The sequence below is a fragment of the Thalassophryne amazonica genome, chromosome 18 (genome assembly GCF_902500255.1).
Source record: "Thalassophryne amazonica chromosome 18, fThaAma1.1, whole genome shotgun sequence".
In the NCBI taxonomy this organism is placed as follows: domain Eukaryota; kingdom Metazoa; phylum Chordata; class Actinopteri; order Batrachoidiformes; family Batrachoididae; genus Thalassophryne; species Thalassophryne amazonica.
The window spans coordinates 48,385,909-48,409,795 of record NC_047120.1 but is presented as its reverse complement, the minus strand read 5'-3'; the positions used below and the strand labels follow the sequence as shown (position 1 = coordinate 48,409,795).

Sequence of the window (23,887 nt, the reverse complement as noted above, 5' to 3'; positions counted from 1 at the left end):
CCCCCCTCCCCACGACACGGATGAACTAAACACGGATGAATGCAATGCCTGGCACTCAAAAACGGCAAAAACCCAAAGGTAATGACGGTGGTCAAGCAAATAGTAGCTACACTATCACGGCTCGGGAAAAATAACAAAGGTGGTAAACAGACGCTAGAATCGAAAATGCTAGAATTATAGTGTTATAAACAGCAGCAACAAAAATCAAAGCCTCCCTTACCATTCAGTATTCTGCAGCCTTTCAAAATCCTTCAGAATTGGCACGTCTCTTGCCTCTGCTTTGGCTCCGCCATAAGCACCGTCTGTATTATTTTCACTGTCAGAATGCTCCTGGTTTGAATGTTCGTTCGAAAGATACGGCCCGAATCTGTAGGGTCTAATCGCTGCTGTGACATCCTCAGGATCCGAGTCAGTCTCGATTTCCTCAGAGAAACAATCCACACTTGAAGAGGAGGCAGAAAAGTTCTACATCTCATCACTGTCCACGCTGAGGTCTATCTGTTCCTGTTGTCAAACAAAGACTGGACTCTACACGCTATGATGTCATGGCATCATGTGACCGCTGATGGAACGCTGCCAGCGCACTTTCCAAGAAACATACTTTTGAGAAGCTGTACAAACTTTATTTCTCAGTGACAATGATTAAAACCACTTTCAACTTACTATACTGTATGTATATTTTTGATATTTATATCTACCTAATTTTTTAGGTGTCATATCCACTTTAAGTTAGTAAGTTAGATCAACTCTAACTTAAGTTCAAACAACTTCATTCATTTAGATGTTACCAATTGAAACAATTCATTTAAGTTGGTTCAACTATTCTCTTTTTTCAGAGTATCTACCTATGTCTACCTATCTATCTATCTATATCTATATCTATATATATATATATATAGTGAGGAAAATAAGTATTGGAACATTATAACATTAAAAAATCATACATTGTGATTTCCGGATTTTTTTTTTTAGATTATGTCTCTCACAGTGGACATGCACCTAAAATGAAAATTTCAGACTCCTCCTAAGACTCCTAAGTGGGAGAACTTGCAAAACCACAGGGTGTTCAAATACTCATTTTCCTCACTATATATATATATATATATATATATATATATATATATATATATATATATATATATATATATATATGTGTGTGTGTGTGTGTGTGTTATTCATACATGCTGAAGGGTTAAAGCAATATCTTCAACCTTCACACAAAATTCTGAAGTTAAATGTCATTCTCAGACTTTTCACTGTGTATTTTCAAGCTTCCATGACATTTTCACAATTTTCATATCACGCTTTCAAGTTTTATTCATTATTAGCAGACTTCAATTACATATTCAATTTTTATTACACATTCTCAATATTCTGTTGTTTCATAAAATCTTGTCACATTTAATTATATATTCTAAGGCTTCCATGCTATTTTTGCAAGTTACATTTAATGGTTTCAAGTTTTATGTAATATTCTCATACCTTAATTCCATATTATTATGTTTTTGTTCCACATTCTCAAACTATGATATTCTTCACACAACATTCTCCCATTTTGTTTCATATTCTGATACTTTCACTCCATATTCTCAAAGATTCCATACCATATTCTCAAATTTGTCAAGATGATTAAACTTCATGCATTATCATCATGTTTCTTACCCTCTATCAATCAATCAACAACTTTATTAATCCCACAAGTGGCAATTTCATTTGAGCAGTCCATTTAAGAAAAAAATAAAATGAAATAATATATAACAACAATAAAATGAATAAAAAAAACAAATAAATCAGACTTAAGAAGTTAAAATGAATAGCAAGAATAAATAAATAAATAAAAACATGGCAGACCTACGGAGCATTTAAAAGTCGAATTGCCGAATATATAAACGACTTTAAAAAACGGTTGGTTCTACACACCGGGGAAGCATAGGTTTTCATTCGGTAGTTTAAAATCTTAAACAATATCGTTTCATTTCATACTCTCACGTTTCATTCCACAATCTCAAGTATTTCCTGAATGGCATGTCATAACAATGACTATTCTTCTATTTTTGAGCTATCGAAGAAATAAGGATTTTGTGTGTACTGGCAAAGAGTTACCATTTATACTCACCTACCTCCATCACTGTGTGGAGAACTGCACGGTTTTAATATTCATGTGCATTTAATGCACTTAGTACATATGAAGCCACAGCTCTCAAGTGGAAGTAGGTCTTAAACTTGCATTTGCATGTTTATTTCGGGAGCCTGATTAGCATTGGCAAACATGAACATCTGACGATGGGAGGAAGAGGAGGAGGAGGAAGAGAGCGAGGGAAATGTTTCATAACAAAATAAATTGATTCCCAAGTTCAAAACTGTGTTCTCATGCAATAATCCAAGTGCTTAAAGACTGTTTTGACATCACAACTTGTCTTACACAGGCAAACATCCAAGCATATATTGTGCTCTTGCTGGGTTGAAGGCCTGGAGGAGGGAATGATGTCAAAGGAGGCAGCAGTCACTAAACCTTTAGTTTTCAGAACCGCAGCAGAGGCTGAAAGCTGAGGATGACAATTTTCATAAGTAATATAGCTTATTGTGTACAGTATCTGGCGTTCCCACCACACATACATAACCTCTCTCGGAGAAAGTGGAGTTAGCATGCTAGCCTGCACTGTGCAGAGCAGAACAACAGAAGCGCTAGCCTCAGTAGCTGAGTTCAGCTCATTAGTTTGTGTGCTCGTGGTTGAATCCTACCAAAAAAAAACAACAAAAACAAAGAAGAACAAAAAAAAGTGGGCAGTCATTTTCAACAAACAAGCTCACACAAGCAGACTGCACGCTACCTGCCCAGCAGGAAAAGGGAAAGAAGTGAAGTAAAGAAAAACAAAGAATCAAACAGCAAAACAAAGAATGCCTAACATTTGTCCCAGAAGATGGCGAACAAAATAACAGAGATTTAAAAAAAGAAGGGAATATTGAAGTTAAAGTCAACAGGTCGCCAATGGTTATCTGACGGATGCATAGGCGCGACTGACATATGCAAATCCTGCCATGTTAAACGGTGGCAGAATGAGTTTTATGAATGATATAAAATGGCTGGTGTAGCGGTGCGTATATATAGTGGATATCCAGAAACGATTACAAAGATTTACTGAATGGGACCCAGCCAGAGATAGATCACGGTGTCAGTACTGCTTCTGGTTGTGTTAAAAATGTCCTCACCTGTGGGATTAAAAGGACACAGAACAGAACGGTGCCCCAACTTTAGTTTGTAGGGCGCTAATAACTGCTGGCATCTGTTGAAGAAGTTGTACTTTCAGGCTAACCTTGGGAATGGGTGGTGGTGTGTGTGTGTGTGTGTGTGTGTGTGGGGGGGGGGGGGGGGGGGGGGGGGGGGGGGGGGGGGGGTGTTAAAAGGGGTTATACTGTTTTTATTTTAACTTTATTGTAAAAAAAAAAAAGTTGGTGTTTCAAGACGATCGTTGTCCATGCCCCCCAACTCTGTGGCTGTGCAGGGACTGACTCTCCTATTAAAGGCAAAATTTAGCCCTGAACCAGCTCATTTTAGACTTCTGTGACATATGTCATGGACGTCCATATCTTAACTTTTGCTTGTCCTGTGAGACATTCCCATTAAGCTAGCACTGCAAGCGCGAGGTCCCGTAGGGGGGCCCGTGGGCATGACCACCCCCCCAAACCAGGATTTCTTTTTTTTTTTAAATGGTGCAATTTGATGCATTCTGAGAGCACTTTGGTCAGTTTTATTAAACACGTAAACAATGGAACAAAATATGGCTTGATTTCATTACAATTTATTTACTGTCTTGTATATATTGTCTGTAATATGTTTCCACAAATGGACTGGCTGTCTGCATTAACTGACTTTAATTCTGCTTTCTGTTGTGTGGGCCGCTGAAGAGGAGGTACTGCTGGCCCACCACCACCAGATGGCGCCCTGCTTGGAGTGCGGGCTTCAAGCACAAGAGGGCGCCGGAGCCACTGGGAGTGACAGCTGTCACTCATCCTCAGCACCAGCTGTCACTCATTCATCTCATCACCATCACCATAAAGGCCGGACTGCAACTCCACCTCCTCGCCGAGAAATCAGCTACCATTCAGGTAACTTTCTCTGCTGACTCAAAACATTGAGTAATAATCTGTACTTCTTTGCAGCCGTTTTCCTGTGGTGTGTCCTTATCTGTGGGATTGGCGTTTGGTGTGATCTGCGACGGCTTCGCCTCACACCCCAAACCAGATGGTGAAACAGGAGCTGCGCGAGTGTGTGATTGGAGGTGGAGGTGCTCCCTCCTAACTAAACACTGACTGTGGGATTACTGAGTGTGTGAACTCACACTCATCAGGACTGTCTCTGTTTTCTGCCAGCAGTACCGGGTCTGACTGCTGAAGACAGCGGCCACCTGGGGCGCAGGGCTTGGCGGCTCCGGTGTTCTTCAGCTCCGTTGGTGGTGGAAGCTGTGTGGGGATCCGGCTCTTCTCTCGCCAGGCGTCTTCTATCGTCGAGCCTGCCCACACGTCACCTGGTGTATGATTGACAGTCCACCATATTGTTACTGTCTGTACGTCGTTGTGCGATTCACAACATTAAATTGTTACTTTTGGCTTATCCATTGTCCGTTCATTACCGCCCCCTGTTGTGGGTCCGTGTCACGACACTTTCACAACACTTTCATTACTTTCATTTTACATTTATCAAATTCTAAGTGTGCCTTACAAAACAAATCAACAATTTCATCATTTCTGCTTTTAGTACATAATGCACTTGAAGACATGATAACTATTGCCAATGAAGTCTTTTCCACTTGTAAGTCATTTAAAATTGATGCAATAGTTAAATCACATAATTTGCAAAAAAACAAAACAACAATGTAACTTCAAAATAATAATGATGAAATAATCATTTTAATGTTAAATCAAGTCCATTTTTTCACTAAGCAAAGTCATTTTTTATTCACAGTTGAGTATCAAACAGGCAAACTGAGTCGCTATGATGTGCTGTGGATTACTTTTTGAAATATTTTAAAATGGTGCGTGATTAACTTAGCGTTGTAAAATTAACATTGTGAAATTCTCACCTTGTTCTTGTGATTAAGTCTCGACACTCCTCTATATTGTCCAAAAAAACTAAATTAATTAATTAATAAATTGTAAAACAAAATGTCCAGCTTTCCACCCCCGAAAAAGTCTAAGTGCTTGCAACAAACTTGCAATGTAAAAATTAACTAAATTTGATACTGAAACCAATTTACACAAACTAAAAAGTACTTGTATGGAATAAATACTGGAAAGGAAACATAACCCCAAAAATGATCTTTACTTCTAACAAAATTGAGCCACAAACAAGACCAAAAACAAGGACATGTTGCACATTATTTAATGACCCGGTTACCAACACAACATAAAATTATTCATGACTGAGCCGCACAAATGCAGTACTAATCAGTGCATGCTGATTAAACACAGAAAGGCCACAGGTGGTAATCGAACCAATGACCTTCTTGCTGTGAGGCAACAGTGCTAACCAATAATCCACCGTGCTCAAAGAAACACTGTCGGAAACACTTGGAAATGTTATGATTTCAGTGCAACATGTCCTTTAAAACATAGAAGAATGGAAAAAAATGCATACCGCTGTCCAGCACCAAAATCTGAAAGAATGAAAGTATGTCTCTGTACCTCAAGAATTTCAATTTATGTTCTGCTGTTTTCTTCATAAAAGCCTCCCTGTTCCCTCTCGCAGTGGCTGCAGCATTGTTTTAGCCTCCAATCTGATCGATCGCGCAACAGACAGCGTCGGCTGAGTCGGCTGTGCGCCGGTGTGCCCCCTTCCCCAGACAGACTGTTGATCGCAGTGCCCCACACACTGTGGACACCGCCATGACAAAAAAAAAAAAAATTAAATGTAGAGATCGTCCTCTGATCATCAGGCTTAATGTAAAACTTGTGTTTGACATGGGTCTGTGTCATCTGGATGTAAAAAGGATAAAATAAAGAGCTGAAGTTGTTTATGTGAAATTTCCCCACAAAAATGGGTTTGTGCGCGGTCAGATTCCCAGCAAGTCTCGCACTGAAACATCGCAAGATGACGTCACTCAGCAGTGCGGTGCTGTTATTCCATTGTCTGAGTAGAAACCTGCGGTTTTATATGACGAAATAAACGGAACATGGAAAAACATTTTGACAGAAATGTGTACACAAACGGATTTGTGTACACAAACTTTGGTTTACTTTTAGGTGGTAACATTTCAAAATGTAAACAAAAGATACATGTGAGTACACTGTCCCACATTAGTCTCAATGCTGTGTTTATATTCTGGGTTGTATTTTTTAGCGGCAGGTCCGGAAGCCTATACTGAAGAGTAGCTAAGATCAGTGCTACAGCTAGCCTTGATTCGTTTACCACAGATTGGTGAAAATTCTGGTTTGTAAATAGTTTAGTGAACACTACTCATTGCTTGATGTGTATGTATTAAAAAAATTGTGTATATATGCTGGTATGATACCCATCAGTGCATTTCAATCAGACAGTGATTTGTTTATTTATTCAGATATTTTGGTTAGTTTGGGGACGTGAGAACATGCATACGTACTATAGTGTGGACCAGGGTCCACCTGAAAAGGTGGGACTCAGCTGGGTTCCAAGTGGTCCGTGGTGCAGTTCGCTTAGTGTGGGAAAAGGAACTGAACCAGTAGCACAAATATCTGACCGCCAAGGGAATTTTATATGTTGATTAATTTGTTTTCTTGCAAAATAAGGCGTGGGGTGAGGTTGATCACCTGTCAAATGTTTGCAGATGACCACATGTGTAATGAGGTCAGTGAACTAAAGACAAAGAGGAGTTTTCGCAGGCTAATGAAGATGCCCGCGATAATGTATCCCTTGGCCTAGTATAATAAACACAACACTCCTGACAAACAACAGTGTGCACTGTCCAGCGCTGGACTTGAACTCACGACCCCAGGCAAAGAAGGTGGACACTTTAACAAGGAGGCTGAAACCCAAAGGCACCAGCATCTGTTGCTAGAACATCATTGTCAGGGAGTGACACCTGGATACATTATACACATATGCCCCATTTTGGCGCCTGTGGTGCAGAAGCTGCACAACAAGACTGTCCATGCGCACAGTTATGCGTGTTTCCATCTGTGGCTACTCGACACCAAATGGTCACACTTCCAAATATTTGGAATACAAGTTTATCTCATAACCTCTTCTGAGTTCAGATGGGGCCAACCTTGACCTGTTTTTTTTCTGGGTCAAATCCAGGTTAAGGTGTAAAAATAGGCCTGCACAGGACAGTTATTTGGCACCAAACTGTCACATAACACAAGATATTTGGAATATGAGTTGATCTCACAGCCCTCTTGTCTGTGTTTAGAGGCAGCTGACTGAGATATACTTTTTTTCTAGGGACAATCGGGTCAGGTGAGGTGTTATGTGTCGACGCGGTTTGAGGAGCGGACCGGCGTCTGACAGAACCCAGCGCTAAAATAACCAGAAAGCGGTTCCAACAACAGAAACAATTTATTTTTCACCTGTGCATAATAATGTGTACAAAACTAAAAGAACGTCCTTCTGGTGGAGTGAACTGTTGGCACGCTCTTAAGCACCCAAAAGGATAGAAGCCCGGCGTTCCTGGACCCACTACCACCAGACAAACACCCCCCAGGTGGACACGACAAACTGACTCTCTGTGAAGCAAAGAAGAGGTGAGGTAAGTCCAGCAGTTACAACAATATCTTTCAAAAGACACAGCTATCAGCAACACATTCAGGTCTGTATTTTTTAACTTTATGCAAATGAGCAGCTTCTCACAACAAGTGGAGGATCACTTATCCGCACGCCACAGCAGTGAGAAGCAAACTGCACAATTCTCATCACAATTCCAGTATACTGCATAACAAAACACCAAGTTACTATCAACAATTAGTCGAACACTTAATCACCTTTAATGTGTGCTGACAGCAAGTGTCCTCACCCTTCCTTGCTTCACGGGCTCGATGTGTCAAACCCAGGCGCGGTCCTCAGCGTCTCACAAACGGACATCACAAGGTCGAGTTCCCGGCAGTTCTGCTTGAATCACACATGACTTAAATGCAGAACGCCATCCAATTATCTGCTTCAGCTGAAAGTCTTTAAGGTTGCATGTGAGCACCAGTCACAGGTGCTACACATGATGTTGATGAGGGTGAGGACTCTTCAGCCAGCACCTTCTCCACAGACAAATCAGTTTCCATGCCACCTGAAGAGCAAAGAAAAGAAAAGAACACCAAAACATCCAGCCACACCCCCCAACACACAACATGAGGCCCAAAATACCAGCCCTTCTCTGATTAATCTGACTGTCTGTCAGCAAGATTTTGTCAAAACTACTTCACTGATTGACAAAATATTCACCATAGATAGATATTATACCGTGGAAGACTCCATTAACTTTTGGAGGTGATCCAGATCTGGGTTCTGGATCAAGTTTCACTTTATATAATCTTTGAAGGATTACTTTTAACAGGATTACATTAGAACTACTAGAACTACACAGATTTTTACAAAACAAGATACATATTAGTCTATGGAAGACTCCATTAAATTTTGGAAGTGATCTGAATTCTGGATCAAGTTTCACTTTATATAGGCTTTGAAGGATTATGTCTAAACTACCCCATGGATTCTCGCCACATTTTCACCATGGGCAGATATTAGGGCATGGAAGACTCCATTAAATTTTGGAGGTGATCCTGATCCGGATCCAGATTCTGGATCAAGACTTCACTTTATATACGCTTTGAAGGATTACATCAAAATCAATTAATGGATTTTCACCAAATTTGCACAACAGATACACTGAAAAAAGAGAATGTTTGAAACCAACTTAAAAAAGTGTTACAATTGTAAAAAACCTGAATGAATTAAGTTCTTTGAACTTAAGTTTGTAAGTTAGAGTTGATTTAACTTTCAATCTTAAGTTCAAACAACTTAATTCATTCAGGTTTTTACAAATTGTAACACTTTTTTAAGTTGGTTCAAACATGCTCTTTATTCAGTGTAGATAACAGGGCATGGAAGACTCCACTGAGGTGGAGGTGGATTTTGGAGGTCAAAAATCAGTGGGGTCTTCCAGGCTCTCATATCTATCTGTGGTGCAAATGTTTCAAATTAAAATTGAAGCCATCAAGTGGCCCTGTAGGACAAATCTGTTATAGGAGAATGACAGAAAAAAAAATACATTGTAACATTTTTGTTTTGACTGTAGTTGCGTCAGGAAGGGCATCCGGTGTAAAACGTGTGCCAATTACCAATGCGGATTTGGCTGTATCCGCTGTGGCGACCCCGAACAAAACTGGGAGCAGCTGAATGAACAACACCACAATAGTGTATGGACATTTTTAGTGTCCTCACTGACGTTGGGATATTTCTCTGTGTAAAATCTAATATCTGACTTGGAATCAAACCCCAGTCTATATGTTGGTAGTCCAACTCCTATACCACAAAACCCCATGCTCTAATTTTATCTGGATCGTCTCTAAATATCATGACATGTAAAGCAAATGCTTTTGCCACTAGCTAGCAACCCAACACTATGCTCTTGCAGAATGAGTCTAAATTTCAGCGGTTACTATTCTGAGATGGAACAAACTTTTTCAACAAGTCTCACTAAAATATTAATTTTCCTTTTAAATCCCGATAAGGTAACATGGCAACCACCAGTGATACAAACCAACAAACAGATGCGAGTGAAAGCAGACCGTCCTTGGCAGAGGCAGAAATAAAGAAAGAAGAAAAAATTGAAAAAAGGCTCAGCTGCCTTTCAGTAACATCAAAGATGGATTCTACAAGAGCCCTTTTCTTTACATCCGTCATTAAAATGCACCTCATACAGACGAGGTCATCTCAGACAACATTCATGCCAAGGTTAATACCAGAGAAGAGGGCTGATTTAGCAGACTGCTGTGATCACCATTTAAAGTTTTGTCACACCAAATTGAAGATAGAGGTTTGATCTTCCTCACGCTTCCTCCATCTACTTTTTCACATCTTTAACCTTTCTTTTTGGATGATTATGAAGCGTCCTGCGGTTTTCCTCTACGTAGGAAATAAGGCACGGTTCAGCTCATCAGCTAACAGCTAAATGACAAAGATATCCTTAACGGCTTAGCCTTTCAGCTAGCTATGAAAACCATTAAAGTAGACCTGCATTGAAATAAATGTGGTCAGATCTCAGAAAGAAATAGCTGATATGTATTTATAAGACCCTTATGAATGCAGTAAAGTAAATCTGTAAGCCCAAATATGTAATTCAGCGGAGAAATCTTCATTTAAAATGACAAATTTGCAGCTAAAATTTAGCCCTCCGTGAAAACAGTTTGTACATCCGGATCATTTCCATGACGTCGGGGAGAAGACGACATGCTTGCGCCTTCAGTCCGATCAAAAAAAAAAAAAAAGCCTTCAGTCCGATCCCGTATTGAAATTGATTTTATCTGTTAGTAATGTTACTGTTATACACATCCGGATTTCAACATCCAAAAGTAAGCTGCAATGAATGCGAGATACAGCTCTGCATGCTCAGATCAGCGGCGACATCAACAGCGGGCGATGTTCTTCTCCGTTCTTCTCTGTTTTGATGCAGAGAGGCCAGTAACACCTGTTGCCCACAAGGACAGACTTCTTGCGGCAAAATCCGCAGCGCCGCACGGTCTCGGTAATCGGAGCCGCAGAGCTCCGTGGCCACTGAAAGAGGTTTATATCTTTTTAATGAATTGAATTCTTTGCAGGTCCCCGCATCCGTACCCCACGACGGTAACACCGGAGGCGAAAGACAGTTCATTTTCAATGCGACCACCACTCAATCAAATGGGCATTATGGAAAAAGTCCCCAAAAATAATTTTCAAGCAACAATAAAAGAAATGTATACTCACCAAACGTGCCGCAAGACAGCGGAGGTCGGTCTTGAAGTCCTGAGCGATTTCTCTCACCAGGTGCTGGAACGGCAGCTTGCGGATCAGCAGCTCAGTGCTCGAGGACCACAATGTAAATAAGCATCCGTATTGGAAGCGTTCTTGTGTTATCCTCTGTGGTATTTTTATGTATTGTTATATAATTTTATTGCCGAATAAAATAAAATAAAATAAAATTCTGGGAGCAGTGGATTTCTGTTAGCGGCGGATCTGTCACAGCGCCAGGGTGCCGTGAGGCTTCTTGACGCTGCCGCTGAAACCTCTGCAATTGTTCGCCAAATGCACGAAGTGTAATCACAGCGGCCACCGCGTTGTAATCCAGAATGGCCACGGGACACAAAATGAAGTGACCGATACGTCACATGAAAACCTTCTATAAAACAAAAAGGTGCTTTTGTAAGAGATGCAAACTGATGTAAATCCACAAATTACAGTTGGCGCGCGCAATGCATGCTGGGATAGGGTCTTCTCTCTGATGTCTCGGCAGCATCCCGGATGTGCTGACAGTTTTGCGGAGAGCTAAATTTTAGCTGTAAATTTGTCATTTTTAAACTAAGATTTTGCCGTTGAATGACAGATCTGGGCTTGCAGATTTACTTTACTACATTCAGAAGGATCTTATGTGTAAGTCATTTTTTGGTCCAAAGATCTGACTGCATTTATTTCAATGCAGGTCTACTTTAAGGTGACGATTAGCATCCACTAAATATATCTCTGCTAACTTTAAGTCAGCTAACTTTTTTAAAGGTTTAATGGTTAAAAATGTTTGTAAACCCCTAAAATCATCTGTTTCTTGCTGTTGAAGTTAATTAGCGTAAAGGAAAAGCATAAATGCATTAAGTATATTATTAAAAAATTATTTCCATTTGCATTTTTATTTCTTAATAGTTCTTATTTGTTTAATAATTTCTGCACAGTGAATAAACTGTCTTGAATGGAAATAACTTTTTTTTCATTTCATAATTCATTTACATTTTATTCATCATCTAATCTAGGCACTTGGACATCAGCCGCGTCAGCCAGCAACTTAGCCTCGCGTGATGACGTCATCAAATTTTCAAGCTCGCGGTTCGTATCGTTCGCAAAATGCGGATTGGAGAGGCTGGTTCTGCATGAATTCTACCGGAAATGCCGCTATTTTGATGTAGGAGACCTGCGAATTCTTACGCACTTTGTCTGGTAAAAATCCATTCAGATTTCTGAAATGTGCCTGATTTCCAAATTCGAACGTGGAGTTCCCATGTTAAATCACCACCTGCGTGACTTCCTTGGTGATTAAATACCTTTGCTTGGTCTAGTTTATGTAATAAACATCATTTTAGCGAAGTATCATATGAATCTGTGCCTCCGCACTAATATTTGGATCCCCGCCGGTAGCCATGGTAGCGACCTCCCGCTGAAAATATGTTGTCGTCTACTCGCTATGCCCGGAAAATAATTGTTCTATACATGAACATCTGCACATTTTTCAGCCGATAAATGCTTCAGATAAGTTTATCGATATCTTAAAATGTTATTTTCGTGAGGATTTTATTTCAGTTTTGCTTCATTATGAAGGATTGATTGGGATTTATTTTGTTGAGCATATTTTGGGCAGCTGGCTCACTGGTTTATGGTTATTGCGTTCTGCTTGGTCGAGCGGAACTATGACGTATTGAAGTGATACCCTCTGATTCTTCTTCTTCTTGGTTGTTGGCAAGCTAGGCACGGTCAGTGCATTGCTGCTCCCCTCAGGTCATAAGACAACAGAACACCTATTAAGTGTCAATGAGATATAATGAGATATAATCTACCTTTCCTTTCAGCCAGAAATTCCTATTATTTGACACAATTTTTTCCTCTATTGTAATGTAAATAAGCTTAGAAAATAGGGCACGAAAATGACCCCTTCAAATCTCAATATCTCTGGTGTTATTTATCCGATTTTGACAAATGAGCTGTCATTTTGTTGCATTTTTGGTGCCCTTTCTTCTGATTGCAAGCAGAAGGCCATTTAAACAACTTTGAAAGAATGTCCAAGTGCCTATCTAATCTTGGCATGCTAAACCTTTTTGGGAACCTTCATGTTAGCTCTTTAAGTCTGTTTTTCAAGGTTGTAGAGCCTGTAAAACAAAGGCAAAGCTAAATTCATGCCATAAAAATTTGCAGCTAGCTAAATGTTTTTGTAATTTAGTGGTTATCACAGTTATCTTTACAGTTAGCATATTAGTGGTTATTTGCGCTAACACTTAGCTGTGCCCACCTCTGCATGTTCCCATTATGCCTTTTGTTGTTGGTTTTGATTTTTGGATGACTATGAAGCATCCTGCAGTTTTCCGCTACGTAGGAAATCAGGCACAGTTCAGCTTACCAGCTAACAGCTAGCTGACAAAGATATCCTTAGTGGCTTAGTCTTTCAGCTTAGCTATGAAAACCATAAGATGACAATTGGCACCCACTAAATATAGCTCTGTTAACTTTAAGTCAGCTAATTTCTTTTTTTTCTTTAAAGGTTTAATGGCTAAAAATGTTTGTAAACCCCTAAAATCATCCATGTTTGTTCCTGTTGGAGCTTATGCACTACTTAGCAAAACTGACACACTGTGTGAAACAAAAATGTAAATGTGTTAATTAGATTATTAAAAAATTATTTCCATTTGCATTTTTATTTCTTGATAGTTCTTATTAGTTTAATAATTTCTGCACAGTGAATCATTTCATTTCATTTATTTGTGCAAGGACAGCATACAATTACATTATGCTCACTGAGCAGAGATGTTTGTACCAGATTATAGCTGCAACAGCTAATTTCCATCTGTAGTCCTTGAGGGTCAGGGGGATAAACTGTACAAATAAATAAACTGAATAAACGGAATAAACTGTATGTTGAATGGAAATGACATTTCATTTTTTTTTAATTTCATAATTCATTTACATTTTATTCATCATCTAATCTTGGCATGCTAAACCTTTTTGGGAACCTTCATGTTTCCGCTTTAACGTATTAACATTTTAGCTCTTTAATTCTGTTTTTCAGGGTTGTACAGCCTGTAAAACAAAAGCAAAGCTAAATTCATGCCATAAAAATTTGCAGCTAGCTAAATGTTTTTGTAATTTAGTGGTTATCACAGTTATCTTTCCAGTTAGCAGATTAGTGGTTATTGGCACTAACGCTTAGCTTAGCTGTGCCCACCTCTGCATGTTCGCATTATGCTTTTTTGTTGTTGGTTTTGATTTTTGGATGATTATGAAGCATCTTGCGGTTTCCGCTACTTAAGAAATCAGGCACGGTTCAGCTTATCAGCTAACACCTAGCTGACAAAGATATCATTAGCGGCTAAGCCTTTCAGGTAGCTATAAAAACCATAAGATGACAATTTGCATCCACTAAATATATCTCTGCTAACTTTAAGTCAGCTAACTTTTTTTTTTAAAGATTTAATGGTTAAAATGTTTGTAAACCCCTAAAATCAGCCTTAGCAGATTAGTGGTTATTGGTGCTAACACTTAACTTAGCTGTGCCCACCTCTGCATGTTCCCATTATGCTTTTTGTTGGTTTTGATTTTTTTCTTAGAGGAGTTGAAAAAAGGTGCTTCTCGTTTGATAATTATGGACAGGAGGAGAACAGCAGCAAGAAGAAATAAACTGAATGCACTGACCTGCAGTGCCTGTGAACCCCAGCCACAGTTTCAATGATGGAGCACTCTCCCTCATTTAGACAAAAGGCCAGGTCCTTGTCTTCCACGCATGGTTTGAAGACTTCTGAGCGTAGACTCGGAAGGGTGGGGGCTGAGGCTAAAAAGAAAGAAAGAAAGAAAAAAACATTTCAGTATTATTGAACAGTAAAAAAAAATTCCTCATCCTTTCACCTTCACATTGCCAATCACAGTTAAGTCACATAGGAACTTCTTGCTTTGAAGTAGTACTGCTGCAGTGCCTTGCATGTCATTATGACTTATGAAAGGTTTTCTTTCCATAGAAATTGGATCTGCGATGGAAATGACTGGCTGCCTCAGACAGAAAATCTTATTCCTAGTCACTTCAGGATCTTAGAGAATAGGCTGAATAGACTGGGAAGCAGGAGAACCCATCGATCCAAGACATCTGCTCTCTGCGGGTAATCTGCTGTGATCTAACGGCCTTAATCAAAAAGAAGCTTCCTCAGCCATGCAATGCCCTTGGAAGCAAATAATGTTTGATGACCGGCTGCAGCCAGCCTGGAAAGACCCGCCTCACCACACTGAACATCTCCCAAAAAGCATGTCTGAATGGCCGGCCAAATGGACGTGTCTCAATTGCCTGCTAATTAGAATGTGGAGAGAAGATGCAGATGAAGCAAAATGGGGATGTTTCACAAACCAAACTACCTGCCACTGTAGCACTGCACAAGATTCCTACATGCAGTTTTGTTACTTGAGAGGAGGTGTACTACCCATATGTTGATCAAAGTTTGATTTCCAGTCATGATATCCATCTGTGTCCTTCGATAAGACTCATTATATTGTTCCAGTCCACAACTCTAAATAGGTACTAGCCTTGGCTGGAAAAGCAACCTACGATGGACTGCTGGCCCATCCATGGGGAGTTGCAGACTCTTACATGCTTCATGCTAATGAATCTGGAGACACAGTAGATACTGGCACCAATGGACCTCAAATTAGGCCTTACTTTTTCTCTTCTACCTGCTTGGCATCCACTGTTCCACAAAAGACATTGTGCAATAGACCAAACTTGCAAAAAAAATGCATCCAACACAAGCTGAGTCATCTGGCACTCAACTTTATCATCATGCAGACAAAGAGAAATGGGTTTGTGTGTGAGGTTGTGTACATTGAAGTTCGATAAATAAAGCAATGAATCTTGATTTACAACTTCAGTGCTACAACTAAGGACTATTTTTGCAGAGGCTGGCCACTTGTCTGTCTCAGTGGTTGCCAACCAGGTCAAAGGGTGGTTGTGGTGGTTCACACCACCACTGCATGCTCCAAGACCAAACTTTCTTTAACACTACAAGATTTTATTTTTGAAAGAATTATCATTTATAACTCCAAAATTCTAGGATTTTGGCAAATAATTTTGTGGAGAACAAGCCAAAGCTAAATTCAAGTAGTCAAATTTCACTGTAAGTGGAATAGAATATTTGGTAGTTTCTTGGCTCATCGTTATCATATTTAACTTTTCAGTGAGTGGATTAGCTGTTATTGAATGCAGCTTTTACATTAGCTGTGCCCATGAGAGCCTTCCAGGTAATGAAGCATTTTTTTTTTTTTTTTTTTTTTTTTACAGTTTGAGTTGACGTTTTTTAATTTGCTACAGTAGCAAAGTACATCTTGGCAAACAGGTTCCTTGATTTAAGACAGGAAAAAGGTGTCAGATTGGTATCGGTATATACTGAAGGTCCCAGTATCTTCTATATCTCAATAAACCAGATATTAAAAGACATGTCTAATTTAGACAAGCTGACGGTGGAGATTAAAGAACTCCAAAAACTGGTTAAAGAGAAGGACAAGATCATTAAGAAACTTGAACAACGTGTAGATGAACTTGAACAATTCACTAGAAAAGATGATGTTATAATATCTGGACTAGAAACAAGGCATCGGACATATGCAAGGGTGGTGGATTCTGGTGGAACCAGTGGGGAGAATGCACCACCTGAAGAACGACAATCATTGGAACAGCAAGTTACAAACTTTTTATATCAAAATGGTGTTGACATCCATCAAGACACAATATCAGACTGCTATACTGTTCCAACTAAAGATAGAAAAAATAAACTGTCTAACATTGTTATACGATTTACAAGCAGAAAATATAAAAATGAAGTATTAAGACAGGCAAAGAATTTGAAAGGAACAAGTGTCTATATAAATGAGCATTTAACAAAAAAAAAAATGCAGATATTGCTAGGGAAGCAAGACTATTAAAAAAACAGAAGCACATTGTTGCTACATGGGTCTGGAATTGTAGGGTGTGGATTAGAGTAAAAGAAGGAACAAACGGTATACAAATCAAAAACATGGAGGACCTTACAAAATACAGACCTGAATAGACAATCAAATGTGACGTCTGTTGGTAAATGGACCAACAACAAAAAAAAAAATCTGATCAAACATGGAAACAGATGATAAAATATATGACATAGACACTAATATTGATGAAAGTATATTTGACTTAAAAACGACTGGTTGCGAGTATTATACGGTAGAACAGCTAAATAGTGAAAAAATTGCAGAAGATACCCTGTCACTCTTACATATAAACAGTCGAAGCTTGTATTGTAAAATGTCGCAAATAAAAGATTATTTAAATCAGTTTAAAAATAAATTTAATATTGTTGCAATCACTGAATCTTGGCTTAATGATGATCTCATGACTGATGTTCAAATAGAGGGATATGAGCTGTATTTTGTGAACAGAAGAGATAAAAGGGGCGGTGGTGTTGCTCTGTACATAAAGGCAGATCTGATATGTACAATTGTAGAAGAAATGACAACTGTGGATGACATCATAGAAATTGTAACAGTGGAACTTGTACATGAAACATCTAAAAATATTTTAATCAGCTGTGTATACAGAGCACCAGACACTTGTGTTGTGAAATTTACAGATAGAATAATAGAGCTATTCCATCAAATTAAAAACAAAAAGCTTTTTATATGTATGTATCGGCAGATCCCGAGCAGCCGGGAAAGCAGGCTGATTGGGTGACTGTGAGGAGGAAGCGTAGCCCTAAACAGAAGCCCCGTGTACACCGCCAACCCGTTCACATCTCTAACCGTTTTTCCCCACTCGACGACACACCCGCCGAGGATCAAACTCTGGTTATTGGCGACTCTGTTTTGCGAAATGTGAAGTTAGCGACATCAGCAACCATAGTCAATTGTCTTCCGGGGGCCAGAGCAGGCGACATTGAAGGAAATTTGAAACTGCTGGCTAAGGCTAAGCGTAAATTTGGTAAGATTGTAATTCACGTCGGCAGTAATGACACCCGGTTACGCCAATCGGAGGTCACTAAAATTAACATTAAATCGGTGTGTAACTTTGCAAAAACAATGTCGGACTCTGTAGTTTTCTCTGGGCCCCTCCCCAATCAGACCGGGAGTGACATGTTTAGCTGCATGTTCTCCTTGAATTGCTGTCTGTCTGAGTGGTGTCCAAAAAATGAGGTGGGCTTCATAGATAATTGGCAAAGCTTCTGGGGAAAACCTGGTCTTGTTAGGAGAGACGGCATCCATCCCACTTTGGATGGAGCAGCTCTCATTTCTAGAAATCTGGCCAATTTTCTTAAATCCTCCAAACCGTGACTATCCAGGGTTGGGACCAGGAAGCAGAGTTGTAGTCTTACACACCTCTCTGCAGCTTCTCTCCCCCTGCCATCCACTCATTACCCCATCCCCGTAGAGACGGTGCCTGCTCCCAGACTACCAATAACCAGCAAAAATCTATTTAAGCATAAAAATTCAAAAAGAAAAAATAATATAGCACCTTCAACTGCACCACAGACTAAAACAGTTAAATGTGGTCTATTAAACATTAGGTCTCTCTCTTTTAAGTCCCTGTTGGTAAATGATATAATAATTGATCAACATATTGATTTATTCTGCCTTACAGAAACCTGGTTACAGCAGGATGAATATGTTAGTTTAAATGAGTCAACACCCCTGAGTCACACTAACTGTCAGAATGCTCGTAGCACGGGCCGGGGCGGAGGATTAGCAGCAATCTTCCATTCCAGCTTATTAATTAATCAAAACCCAGACAGAGCTTTAATTCATTTGAAAGCTTGACTCTTAGTCTTGTCCATCCAAATTGGAAGTCCCAAAAACCAGTTTTATTTGTTATTATCTATCGTCCACCTGGTCGTTACTGTGAGTTTCTCTGTGAATTTTCAGACCTTTTGTCTGACTTAGTGCTTAGCTCAGATAAGATAATTATAGTGGGCGATTTTAACATCCACACAGATGCTGAGAATGACAGCCTCAACACTGCATTTAATCTATTATTAGACTCTATTGGCTTTGCTCAAAATGTAAATGAGTCCACCCACCACTTTAATCATATCTTAGATCTTGTTCTGACTTATGGTATGGAAATAGAAGACTTAACAGTATTCCCTGAAAACTCCCTTCTGTCTGATCATTTCTTAATAACATTTACATTTACTCTGATGGACTACCCAGCAGTGGGGAATAAGTTTCATTACACTAGAAGTCTTTCAGAAAGCGCTGTAACTAGGTTTAAGGATATGATTCCTTCTTTATGTTCTCTAATGCCATATAACAACACAGTGCAGAGTAGCTACCTAAACTCTGTAAGTGAGATAGAGTATCTCGTCAATAGTTTTACATCCTCATTGAAGACAACTTTGGATGCTGTAGCTCCTCTGAAAAAGAGAGCTTTAAATCAGAAGTGCCTGACTCCGTGGTATAACTCACAAACTCGTAGCTTAAAGCAGATAACCCGTAAGTTGGAGAGGAAATGGCGTCTCACTAATTTAGAAGATCTTCACTTAGCCTGGAAAAAGAGTCTGTTGCTCTATAAAAAAAAGCCCTCTGTAAAGCTATTGAGCTGAGTATTCCATTAACTTTAACTAGTAATGACTTCATGACTTTCTTTGCTAACAAAATTTTAACTATTAGAGAAAAAATTACTCATAACCATCCCAAAGACGTATCGTTATCTTTGGCTGCTTTCAGTGATGCCGGTATTTGGTTAGACTCTTTCTCTCCGATTGTTCTGTCTGAGTTATTTTCATTAGTTACTTCATCCAAACCATCAACATGTTTATTAGACCCCATTCCTACCAGGCTGCTCAAGGAAGCCCTACCATTATTTAATGCTTCGATCTTAAATATGATCAATCTATCTTTGTTAGTTGGCTATGTACCACAGGCTTTTAAGGTGGCAGTAATTAAACCATTACTTAAAAAGCCATCACTTGACCCAGCTATCTTAGCTAATTATAGGCCAATCTCCAACCTTCCTTTTCTCTCAAAAATTCTTGAAAGGGTAGTTGTAAAACAGCTAACTGATCATCTGCAGAGGAATGGTCTATTTGAAGAGTTTCAGTCAGGTTTTAGAATTCATCATAGTACAGAAACAGCATTAGTGAAGGTTACAAATGATCTTCTTATGGCCTCGGACAGTGGACTCATCTCTGTGCTTGTTCTGTTAGACCTCAGTGCTGCTTTTGATACTGTTGACCATAAAATTTTATTACAGAGATTAGAGCATGCCATAGGTATTAAAGGCACTGCGCTGCGGTGGTTTGAATCATATTTGTCTAATAGATTACAATTTGTTCATGTAAATGGGGAATCGTCTTCACAGACTAAAGTTAATTATGGAGTTCCACAAGGTTCTGTGCTAGGACCAATTTTATTCACTTTATACATGCTTCCCTTAGGCAGTATTATTAGACGGTATTGCTTAAATTTTCATTGTTACGCAGATGATACCCAGCTTTATCTATCCATGAAGCCAGGGGACACACACCAATTAGCTAAACTGCAGGATTGTCTTACAGACATAAAGACATGGATGACCTCTAATTTCCTGCTTTTAAACTCAGATAAAACTGACGTTATTGTACTTGGCCCCACAAATCTTAGAAACATGGTGTCTAACCAGATCCTTACTCTGGATGGCATTACCCTGACCTCTAGTAATACTGTGAGAAATCTTGGAGTCATTTTTGATCAGGATATGTCATTCAAAGCGCATATTAAACAAATATGTAGGACTGCTTTTTTGCATTTACGCAATATCTCTAAAATCAGAAAGGTCTTGTCTCAGAGTGATGCTGAAAAACTAATTCATGCATTTATTTCCTCTAGGCTGGACTATTGTAATTCATTATTATCAGGTTGTCCTAAAAGTTCCCTAAAAAGCCTTCAGTTAATTCAAAATGCTGCAGCTAGAGTACTGACGGGGACTAGAAGGAGAGAGCATATCTCACCCATATTGGCCTCTCTTCATTGGCTTCCTGTTAATTCTAGAATAGAATTTAAAATTCTTCTTCTTACTTATAAGGTTTTGAATAATCAGGTCCCATCTTATCTTAGGGACCTCGTAGTACCATATCACCCCAATAGAGCGCTTCGCTCTCAGACTGCAGGCTTACTTGTAGTTCCTAGGGTTTGTAAGAGTAGAATGGGAGGCAGAGCCTTCAGCTTTCAGGCTCCTCTCCTGTGGAACCAGCTCCCAATTCAGATCAGGGAGACAGACACCCTCTCTACTTTTAAGATTAGGCTTAAAACTTTCCTTTTTGCTAAAGCTTATAGTTAGGGCTGGATCAGGTGACCCTGAACCATCCCTTAGTTATGCTGCTATAGACGTAGACTGCTGGGGGGTTCCCATGATGCACTGTTTCTTTCTCTTTTTGCTCTGTATGCACCACTCTGCATTTAATCATTAGTGATCGATCTCTGCTCCCCTCCACAGCATGTCTTTTTCCTGGTTCTCTCCCTCAGCCCCAACCAGTCCCAGCAGAAGACTGCCCCTCCCTGAGCCTGGTTCTGCTGGAGGTTTCTTCCTGTTAAAAGGGAGTTTTTCCTTCCCACTGTAGCCAAGTGCTTGCTCACAGGGGGTCATTTTGACCATTGGGGTTTTACATAATTGTTGTATGGCCTTGCCTTACAATATAAAGCGCCTTGGGGCAACTGTTTGTTGTGATTTGGCGCTATATAAAAAAAAATTGATTGATTGATTGATATGTGGAGACTTTAACATTAACATAGAGAGCTCCAGTTGCCAAAGAATAAGTGATTTTGTGAATTCAATGTATAGTTTGGGGTTATTCCACTTGATAACAAAACCAACCAGAATCACATCGCAAAGTGCAACGGTAATCAACAATATATTTACAAATAGAACAGATGAAATTATCAGGAATGGGATCTTGATGACAGATGTTAGTGATCATTTACCAGTCTTTTCAATATTTAAATATAAAAATAGGTACAAGAAAAAAACTGTTATAAACTTTAAAAGAGACAAGTCAGTAAAAGCCTTAGAGGCATTAAAATATGATCTTAAAAATCAAAATTGGGAAGAAGTTTATGTCAGTGATGTCAATGTAGCATATAACTCATTTATGAAAATATTGATGAAATCATATAATAAAAACTGTAAATTAATAGAAATTAGTAAGAAAAGAGTAAATAAACCATGGCTGACAAAGGGAATAAAAAATGCTTGTGCAAAGAAAAACTATTTATACAGGTGCTTTTTAAAAATGCAAACAAAGGAAACAGAACACAGATACAAAAAATATAAAAATAAACTATTGACAATAATTAGGAAACAAAAAAAAGATTATTATAGTGAACAATTAAATAAGAATAAAGATAATATGAGGGCAACATGGGGAATTATAAAAAGTGTGATTGAAAGTGATGGAGCGAAAGCAACTTTTCCAAATTACTTTGTCAAAGAAAATAAAGAGATATATGACATAAAAGAAATGGCAAATGGGTTTAATGATTATTTTTCAAATGTAGGATCAAGTCTGGTGGGAAATAAACCAATAGTAGAAGATACATTACATACACTTGTAAATATGGTCAATAGTATTTTCCTGGACAATGTGGAAAAAGATGAAATAAGAAATATTGTAAAAAACTGTGTAAGCAAAAGATCAACTGACCATGAAGATTTAGACATGATGACTGTAAAAAGTATAATAGAAACTGTTATTGAACCATTTACTTATATTTGCAATCTGTCTCTGTCAACAGGGATTTTTCCAGATGAAATGAAAATTGCCAAGGTAGTCCCATTATATAAAAATGGAGACAAACATAAATTCTCTAATTACAGGCCACTATCATTGCTTCCACAGTTTTCTAAAATTATCGAAAAAGTTTTTGTGACAAGGTTGGATAAATTCACTGAGAAACATCATATTTTAAATAATGCTCAGTATGGATTCAGAACAAAACATTCGACAGCTATGGCAATTATGGAATTAATAGAGAAAATATCAACAACAATAGAAAATAAGGATTATTTTGTAAGTATTTTTATTGACTTGAAAAAAGCTTTTGATGTTATTGACCACTCAAGATTGCTTCACAAGTTACAACAATATGGAATAAGAAGTATTGCACATCAGTGGGTAAAAAGCTACTTAGAAAACAGAAAACAGTTTGTTCAGATAAATAATATCAAATCAGAATTGTGTAATATTGCTTATGGAGTACCACAAGGATCAGTACTTGGACCCAAACTGTTTATTTTGTATATCAATGATTTTGTGAATGTATCTAATGTGCTTGGTAGCATTTTATTTGCTGATGATACAACGCTGTTTTACTCTGGATCAGATATACAGGAAGTAGCACAAGTGATAAAAAACAGAATTGGAAAAGGTTAAGCATTGGTTTGATATAAACAGACTGTCACTAAATATTAATAAGACAAATTTCATATTGTTTAATGACAGAGCAAAAAAAAATAACGTGTCATTACAAATAGATGGAATGGATATACAAAGGGTAAAAGAAATGACATTTTTAGGAGTCATAATTGATGAAGATCTTACATGGAAGTCACACATAAATTACATAAAAGGAAAAATAGCGAAAGCCATTGCTGTTTTGCATAAAGTAAAATATTCATTAAATAGTTATGGTTTATTAACATTGTACAATTCATTGATTTTCCCATATTTAACTTATTGTGTAGAAATCTGGGGATCAACATATTCAACTTATATACAACCTTTGTTTATTCTGCAGAAAAGGGCTTTAAGGGTGATTAGCAACAGTGGTTTTAGAGATCCATCTAATCCATTGTTCATTAAGTACAGGGTACTTAAATTTCGTGATTTGGTCGATTTTAAAATATTACAAACAATGTACCAAGCAAATAAAAATACTTTACCAACAAACATTCAAAATATGTTTGAGAAAAGAGTAAGTAGTTATAAACTGAAAGGA

General features: G+C 38.5%; 1 protein-coding gene and 1 long non-coding RNA gene across 2 annotated transcripts in view; both read right to left on the bottom strand.

Annotated features, from left to right (window-relative positions):
• Positions 1-23,887, bottom strand: part of nrg3b (neuregulin 3b) — a 613,393-nt gene that overhangs the window by 260,943 nt on the left and 328,563 nt on the right. Inside the window, 1 exon segment of the mRNA XM_034193122.1 lies at positions 14,603-14,738. Coding sequence (XP_034049013.1) covers positions 14,603-14,738 — 136 coding nt within the window.
• LOC117530195 lies at positions 3,784-4,719 on the bottom strand. Its single transcript, XR_004566222.1, has 2 exons — positions 4,683-4,719; positions 3,784-3,881 (listed from the first exon to the last, which is right to left on the bottom strand). It is a non-coding gene; the product is annotated as an uncharacterized LOC117530195 (long non-coding RNA).